The sequence below is a fragment of the Nestor notabilis genome, unplaced genomic scaffold (genome assembly GCF_000696875.1).
Source record: "Nestor notabilis isolate BGI_N333 unplaced genomic scaffold, ASM69687v1 scaffold9450, whole genome shotgun sequence".
Lineage (NCBI taxonomy): Eukaryota > Metazoa > Chordata > Aves > Psittaciformes > Psittacidae > Nestor > Nestor notabilis.
Genome location: NW_009912445.1, coordinates 49,861 through 59,133, shown reverse-complemented (window position 1 = coordinate 59,133; position 9,273 = coordinate 49,861). Strand labels below are relative to the sequence as shown.

The window sequence follows — 9,273 nt, the reverse complement described above, 5'->3', positions numbered from 1 at the left end:
ACTTACCACATGTATTTTAGTCTGAAAGTAAAAAATATTCTCAAGCTACATACTTCATCAGATAAAATTACAAAGCAATTTTTTATACTGTATACAGTAGAGCTCAAGAGGGCTATCTATAAATATTTCAGTAGAATCCAGGGTAGGTCACTGTTGCAGTCATGATATTCATGAGATGGATTTCTGGTTTAGTAAAACTATCTAAGTTTATAGCTAAAACTCCACTGATATCTATTGTAAAGGGTTGAGAACCACAGATGCTTTTCTTTTATAAAAAGTAAAATAGAAGTCTTGGAAGTTAACTGATATTAATATAATTATTGCAATTTACAGGAGGTGTGCATGAAACTAGTCAGAATCAGGGACAAATGCTGGCTAGAGAAACAAGAAAACCATCTAGTGCTTCATGAAGCAGCTTAGCAAGAATTCTCTCTTCTATGGTTTCCTATGAATTCACTGTAGAGATTTTACATATATTTCATTCATTTCTTAAAACTAAGACTGCAGTAACATGACAAAACTTTGCATAAATGAACAGCATTTCAGCCTCATCTGTTAAAATCAGTGCAAGGTAGTATTAGTGCTACTTCTATAAATTCAAGAAGACAGAAATTCATATTTGGTGTAAACAACCTTACAAAAAGCCAATATACCTATGTGAAGGAATTTTCTATGAGAAAAATGTTGTATGGTGCTTTTTTTTTCATCCTTCACAAATGCAATATTAGGATTGACAGAAATGATTCCTGGTTTGAAAGTATTCTGGTGTCAGAATGACAGTAATTAAATTCCTTAGCTGAATTGCATTCAGATCTCTTTGTTTAGACAATGTAATTTACCATAAAATATATAAACTGATAAAAGGATAAAATATAGTAGATTTTAAAGCTAATTGAATATTATGGTTAATAAAGAGACTTAGTATGGTGGTGTTTTCCCGACATTTATTTATTCAAGAAAATTAATTACAGTAATATTTCAGTCCATGAAGGCCAATGTGAAATGAGCGCATTGCCTGAGAAAGGCAGTAAAAAAATACTAAGCAGTGTTTGGTGGCAGTTTTCTCAAAAGAACACAGAGCTGGGTGTACGTGGCCTTTACCTTGCTTCTCAGAGGCATGGTCTGGATTTTTCAGCATTTCCTTTTATGGCTTGTGGGTTGATGAAAGCTTGTTTTGAAGGCAATGCTTTATTTTACCTCCCACACAAACGTATCAGGCTCCATCACAACAGGCTCCATCCACAGCATTCAACTTCAGATGCTGACAAATGACTTAGCAGGTCAAAAAGCAGTTTCTTTACAGGTGGAGCCACAGGTGTACTTTAGGAGACCCTGAGTTAAGGGGTTGTCCTTTTCATTTTGACCTACAAACCAGATTATTTAAGCTGCATTATAACTTATTTCTACTTTCTGGGACCTCATGCTGTCACCCTAGCTGTTCACCTGTAAGACCAGCTGACCACCCAATGACAATTTTCATCTGTTTAAGCTGTTGTTTCTTAGCATGACTCTGTCATAGTACACTGAAAGGACACAAGGCAAACATTGGGAGGTAAGTGCAGACAGGTATGTCTTTTATTTTCTGAAATTTAAGTCACTACAGATTTCCCTCTCTATCTTCCTGCTTCCATTCATGGTCTTCCCAGTTTCCTCGTAGCTGGAAAGGTCAAAACTGGGAGAATCACATGTGGTTACAGGGAAATATTTTTAAAATCAAAGTTTAACTAAAGATCATGAGGATTTTGCTAACCTTTCTCCAGTCTGACCTTAGTCCAGTCCCCCTGTTTATAGCTGTCTATCTTTAAAAGTCCTTGAGGCAATATAATAGTTTGCTCTATTTTAATAGAACCCCTTACCTCTCCATGTCACAATTTGAGAGCAGGCCATGCAAACATTCTCCCTTTAAAGTCCCAAGCTTCATTTTCTCTCCAAAAAAATCTGTCCTTCCTCTCCCTGGATTGAGAGTCTCTGTTTCTCATGTACCTCATTTTAGGACTTCCCAACTCTGACTGGATCTGGGCATGTGTCCTGGTTTCAGCTGGGACAGAGTTAATTTTCTCCCTAGCAGCTTGTGCAGTGTTGTGTTTTGGCTTTAACCTAAGAATAATGCTGATAACACATCGATGTTTTAGTTCTTGCCAAGTTATGCTTATCCTGATAAAGAACTTTTCCATCTCTCATGCTCTGTCAGTGAGGAGGGGCACAAGAAGCTGGGAGGGAGCAGAGAGAGACATCTGACCCAAACTAGCCAAAGGGATATTCTATACCAGAGCACATCATGCCAAGTATATAAACTGAGGAGAGTTACCTGGAAGGAAAAAATTGCTGCTCAGAGATGGGTTGGGTATTGGTCAGTGGGTGGTGAGATCTGTACTATGCAGCACTGCAGTTTATTGTTTTTTTTTTCCTTTCCCCTTTTAGTTTTACATCTTCCTTATTTCCCTTATTAACAGTAGTAGTCATAGTAGTGTTAGAATTATATTTTACTTTATTCTAATTATTAAACTGTTCTTAACTTGGAGGTTTTACATTCTTTCAATTCTCCACCCTGTTCCACCCAGGGAGGGGGAAAGAGGAAGCTGAGTGAGCAGCTGCATGGTACTTAGTTACTGGCTGGGTTTAAACAATGACAGCATGTCAAGAGAAGACCTAAGCCACAAGGTAGAGATAAGAAAACACATTAACTCAGAAAAGTACCAGTGAAGAGCTTCTTGAGAAAATAACTATCTAAACAATGCTTGTAAAGCTTAGTCGGTCCTTAAATATTCTACCATTGTTTCTTTTCATAATATCTTTGCTTATCGTTCCTATGGTTATGTCCTCTCTGTCGTATGCCCTTTTGCACTGGATTTCGGAAGAAAGAGTGTTTTTTTAAGAGTGTCCATTAATTAAGATAAGGGTAGATTGACTTTATATTGCAAGATGATGCTCAGTCATCATCAGTAGCTCTGGCTTCTTTTTTTGGCTAAGTATTAAGTGCCTGTGTTAGAACAGATAAACTTGGAAATGTGGGAAGAGAGAAGATAAAGCACAGAAGTGGTGGATCAGCAAAGATATTTTATATACTAAGAACAATGGTAGTTCTATTTCTGAAGCATTCTGGGGTTAAAGTTTGCTATTTGTAGCAAAAAAACCCGCAACCAAACAATAAGCTGTAAACAATGAGCTTTTCCTCTTGCATCTCAGCTGAAAAAAGCATGGAAAACTTTAGCAATTTCTATAGCCTTCCACTGATTTTGTTTAACAAAACCTTAATTTTAATTCATGCACTGTAGACAGAAAACTAAAAGCTTTAATAATACAGCCATTAGCTCTTATGCTTTATTAAAATTATTTGCACACTCTTTGTTGCACGTGTGAGACCTTTCAGCAATACAAAACACACTTTTAACACATAAAGGAGCAGAAACTCTCAGAGAAACAAGAATATTAGAACAGACTTCAATGATGTAGGAAAGTACCTGGATAAAAATCCCCTTGTGCAAACATGTCAATCACATAGCGACAGAATGCATATTGATCTAACAGAGCAAAGGGAAAAAGAAGAGTAATGAAGAAAGTAAATTTAAAATGTTGTTTCTATTTAACAGTGAGATAAAGCTTAGCAGTGCAAAGACACATTTCAGGGATAACTTTACTTAGATGTTTGGGGTTTTTTTCCTGGCCTTCAGTAATTCACATGTTCAGGAAGAGACAATTTATTATCCAGATCTAATTCAAGCCTCCTAGCCAAAAACTTCAGAGCTACCAGTGCCGCAGAGCTACCAGCTCTTCTTTGGGGCTGGCAGGATGAAGTCCATACCCCAGCAGTGCACATACATCTTTGGCATGCATCCTGATCCCATGCACAAGTACTGTGCAAACTGCTGCTTGGCCACAGGTCCCAAATACTTTTTTGTATCCTTAAAGATACATTTCAAATAGTTGCAGCCAGGTTATGGAAAAATTCAATAAAGTTTTATATCACAGCGTTTTCTTAATAGTGTTTTAACAGTACAACCGATACATCCATTTAGTGAATGGGGATATAAAGAGAACTCCTTGTACTTACACTCCTGTAGCAATAAGATTTTCCACAGAATTTTATCACTTCAACACAGAATTATTTTCCAGACACACATATGTATATATTAAATCTGTATGTATATAAACTACACTATCGAGAAATTAAGGCTTTTGAATCTAAATGAAACTCTGATTTCAGACATGTTCATTGTCTATTGATTTCTCCTACATATGCAGAGTTGAAGCCCTTAAAAAAATTTCTAACATTAAGAATAGTGAAGAAAAGTTGCCAGTTGTAACTGAATGCAGAAGAATTTATTATTGATGGATTCCCAAATTGGCCAGAAAAAAGCCATGTTGCCTGACTGGACTCTAAGGGATATTAACTTTGAAAGTTAATGTTGATGACTAAATGCCAACTCTGTTTAGCTAATTAGTTCTCAACTGTCCTTGATCTAGACATATTAATCTGTCTGTCCTAGACTGTTTTAGTACAGTCCCTAAACTACATCTCTTCCTCTTTCCACCTACTGTTGCATCTCTCTCCTATTCACCTACAAAGCCACTTACTTTGTCTTTGCGAACTTCAAAATAAAATTATGCAAACTTTAATATTTAAAATTTAAAGATTGGAAGACACTGTTAAATTTAATTGCAAAATGATGTTCCCAAGTATATAACATTCATCATATTATTTTCTTTCTCACATAGTTCATGAAAGCATCAGTATTAGTCAATGAGGCATTTATATGGTTGCTGCTCTATGATGTTGACTGCCACAGAAGACCTTGGGTGCAGAACTTCAGCTTTCAAAATAGGATTTCCAATGCAGTTGTAGAAATTAGGAGAGGGTTTGCAAGCTCAGCAAATATGCAATTGTTTCTACTAGTCGATAGGAGCATGTGCAGTGATTTCCTGTTACTGAGATGGTACGAATTATACTAACCAGTGTTGTAGAACCTGGGGCAAACCTTTCAGGAGATACAGACGGTTTTGGCTCTAAACATTGCTTTTAAAACCTTTCATGACTATTCATAATAGTTTCTACTTTTGTATTTAGGAATTCAAATTTATCATTCTGGCTGCTTCCAGCTTTGGGTTCCATCCTTAAAGAATGGAATTCTAAAGAATTCGGCTGCACTATCTGTACTAAGTTCATGTGCCAATTTTCTGAAGAAAAGTAGTCGCATATGTGTGAGAAAACAAGAATGTACAAATCTGCACTCTTAGTAAGCCTTTCTAAAGCCACTACAGCATTTGCAATGACTTCACTGTGCTTGCAAATAGGGCCTCAGTAAGTGTTAATAAATAAAATGGACCGATTCGTATACTTTACCTCAGAAAGCAAATGGTAGGGCACAACTCTTGCCAAAAAAGCTGACTTTTCCTTACCCCTCTTTTGCCAAAACAATCTGCCTTTGTCCACGCTGTCCACTAGGAAGAGACCCTGGACCATTTTGGGGAATTGTATAAAAGACTGCTATAAGGTATGGGGCAAAATTGTGCAAGGGGACATAAACTGTATGGACAACCACAGGACAGAGCACAAGCCTGTTCTGGTTCTATTTGGGTTATGACATAGACATAGACTGAGGGTCTAGCAGCTCACGCCATTTCATTAGTGTTCATAGAATCACAGAATGGTTTGGGTTGGAAAGGACCTTAAGATCATCTAGTTCCAACACCCCTGCCATGGGCAGGGACACCTCACACTAGACCATGTCGCCCAAGGTTCTGTCCAGCTTGGTCTTGAACACTACCAGGGATGGAGCATTTACCACTTCTTTGGGCAACCTGTTCCAGTGACTCACCACCCTCACAGTAAAGAATTTCTTCCTTATATCTAACCTAAACTTCCCCTGCTTAAGCTTAAACCCATTACCCCTTGTCCTACCACTACAATCCCTAATGAAGAGCCCTTCTCCAGCTTCCTCATAAGCCCCCTTCAGATACTGGAAGGCTGCTATGAGGTCTCCACGCAGCCTTCTCTTCTCCAGGCTGAACAGCCCCAACTTTCTCAGCCTGTCTTCATATAGGAGGTGCTCCAGCTCCTTTGTCATTGTCATGGCCCTCCTCTGGACTTGCTCCAACTTCTCCATGTCCTTCTTGTGTTGAGGACACCAGAACCACACACAATACTCCAAGTGAGGTTTCATAAGAACAGAGTAGAGGGGCAGGATCATCTCCTTCGACCTGCTGGTCATGCCTGAACTTCCCTGTTCAAGTTTAACCCATTATACCTTGTTCTATCACTACAGTCGCTGATGAATAGTCCCTCTCCAGAACCCTTGTAGGGCCCCTTCAGATACTGGAAGGCTGCTATGAGGTATCCACACAGCCTTGAAATATTGAAATAATCCATTCCTTAAATACACTAATACAGACCAGGGTTAAAATAGAGTGTGGGTGTCTGAGTTGGGTTGGGTTTTTATTTTTTGGTTGGTTTTGTTCTTTGGTGGTCTCATTTGTTTGGTTGGGTTGGGGGGGGTTTGTTTAGGTTTGTTGGTTTGTTTGTTTGGATTTTTTTAATATAATTTGAATAAACTTAAAAAAACCCCAAAAAATTAATCTTGATTGCACCTGAGAACAAAGATATTGTATTAACCTTCTCCTTATAGGATTTCTTTAGTAACTCAACCCCCAAAAAACAGAATTTATTAAAAAAAAAATAAATAAAAAGGACAGGATGTTAAACCCCAAATAACAAAACCAGCTTTTCTACTGTATATGATATAATAAAGTGCACTATAACATCCCAGTGAAGTTCATGGGAATTCTGCCAATCAGGAAACATCGAAACCTAAGGAATTTTCAATAAATATGATTTTCCAAATGCCTCTTCATGGCTAAAATTCATTTTAATTTAAACTGTCTTGTTTAAAAGGAAATCTAAAGCTATAGCTGTCACCTTATAACTCTTTAATAAATAGTGACACAAATATTCATCTGAGTACTAATAAATCACATCAAAATTTGTGACTAGATTCTTATTGATAAAAACAGTTACAGATATTTCTGTCAGTAGACCCCATGTGATTTACCCTGGAGGATGACCTATCTTTTTTAATTTGAGTAGGGAATCATAACACAGCAGGAAATCATAACAGGTCTTCTGTGACTACTGTTGTATTTTCTACCTTGCTGCAGAAAAGCTGTCAGAACTAGTCCCCAGAGCAAGGAAAAGGAAGGATTGCAGGTTCACAAAATCTTGGCAAAACTGTATTGACTTCAAAATTATGTTCACCTTGGGTCACAGTGGGACTGAAATAAAGAACTGAATTTTCTGAGAGTATCCAGCTGGGCAGAAGTGGCTTATGGTGGAAAAAGGAAGGACAAAAGTAGAAAAGGCAGCTTCATTGTAAGTGTGTAGCGCTATCTCAAGTGATAAGGGCAATTGAAGAGGCTCCTTCCTTCCTCCACTCCATCTGCCAGGGTTCAGTGCACACTCACTGGGGTCACACTCTAAAGCACACATACAAAGTGGTCTGTTAATGTTTGATGTTAAGATATATAATTTTGCTAATATTCATCAGCTAAAAGAGGAATCCCACAAAAAAAAAAAAAGGAAAGAAGAAAAAACAAAAAACAAAACAATAAAATCAATAACCAAAATAACACCACCCATTCTCTGTTGCTGTCTGTAATCCTGGACCTCCACTTACTTAAAATATTTTGCTGTCAGGTAGTAAAGTGCCTCATCTGCACACCATTGCTTTTTGAGAGCCTTATCCTGAACAGTATGGAGTGGATCCCACTGTGAACTGAAACTCTGTCAGAGCAAACAAAATCTGAATGAGATTTGCACCTCCCAAAGGAACTTGACAATTTTCTGAATTTTCTCCTTGGTCACAGTGATCAGCATGAAAAATATTGCTTTGATTCTATGCCTCAAAGGCTCCAATATTTGAAGTAAACCTCCAAATTCACTAGAACACAAATAAATGTTAAAAAAAACTAGTTCAGCTCACTATGCGTGTCAGAAAAGGAGCATCTCTCAGATTTCTAGAAATATGTAACTTAGGCAACTCCCAAGGTGTCCAGAGCTGATGTTTATGAAATTCTGAGAGAATCTGCCCAGGCAGATTCAGATATCCAGGCAGGGATGGCTGCTTTGATGCTCAGGGATAACAATTTATTTGTGGTTATCAGCTGAAAGGATCAAATAGGTGCATCATGAAATGTTGAGCTGCTTCTACTAATGTCAGAATAATCCTGTGCCTGCCCTGTAAGTAGTTCATGCAGAGAGCCAGGTCCTGATGCCTTCATTCATACAAAATTGTACCTAGCGCCATGGAAGTGCCACAGGGAAATTAGGAACTAGTCAGTGAAACTTAGGAATGGAAGAACCCAGCCTGTCTCTGACAAAGAGGAGAATATACTTAACATCTCTGTTTGACCTTAATGCATGTTGAGTCCTTGTTTTATCACTTAATTTCTACCTTTCACCAGGGTAATGGCATTTCTTTCCTTTTTAGGAGAAATTTGGAAGCCATTCACATTAAATTGCATCAGTTGCAAAGGTATATCACTTTGTCATACATTACCTGACAATGTGACAATGCCTCATATAATGTGTTGTAAGACAAATTATTACATTCACTTTTCTCTGTTGCTTTCTTTATTGTTATGGTAGACATATGCAGATGTAGAAACAAAAGAATTCCCAGTAGGTCATTGGGCAGTCTATATTTTCCAAAATAACTCTGCTAGAGATACGCTTCACAAAATGTTACTGACAAATCCATGAAGACTATCTGAAAAGAAATTGGTCCTTGGTAAAGAAGGATTTAAACTAAAATGAATCTTTAGCCATGACAAACAGTTAAAACATTCTGGATATAGATTAAATTTATTTTATTCTCGATAGTCTCCTCCTAGAAGTGTGAGATTCATCTGGAATTTATTTATACTGCACTTTTGTGTTTCATGAGTGGACTTTGGTCCTTGACAGCTTTAGCTCCATTCTCTCTGCTTCTTCCCTACTACCTTTTTAAGATCTTCGTCTGTTTCCTCCTGGATTTTTTTACCTTTCTTTTCCGATTTAGTTACAGTTTGAAGAGCTTTCTCCTCCTTAACCTTCGGTTTGGCCTTTATTAGCCCAACTTCTGTTGTTTTAGTCTCTGCCTGCTTGACCTTCTCAGCCATCTTTGCTTCTCCTTTTCCATCCTTCACGTCCTTTTTAACTTTTGATTCCACTTTAGTGCTCTTTACTTTCTTCTCCTCTGCAGGTAACAAAGAAAAAGCTTTCAGCGTCATTCTTCCTACCCC

General features: G+C 37.7%; 1 protein-coding gene across 1 annotated transcript in view; it reads right to left on the bottom strand.

The window, feature by feature from the left end:
* Nucleotides 1–8,991: 8,991 nt before the first annotated feature.
* Nucleotides 8,992–9,273, bottom strand: part of TRDN (triadin) — a gene marked incomplete at its 3' end in the record, with an annotated part of 43,645 nt that continues 43,363 nt past the window's right edge. The window contains exon 6 of the mRNA XM_010019465.1: nt 8,992–9,227. Coding sequence (XP_010017767.1) covers nt 8,992–9,227 — 236 coding nt within the window. The remainder of the gene's footprint in view (nt 9,228–9,273) is intronic.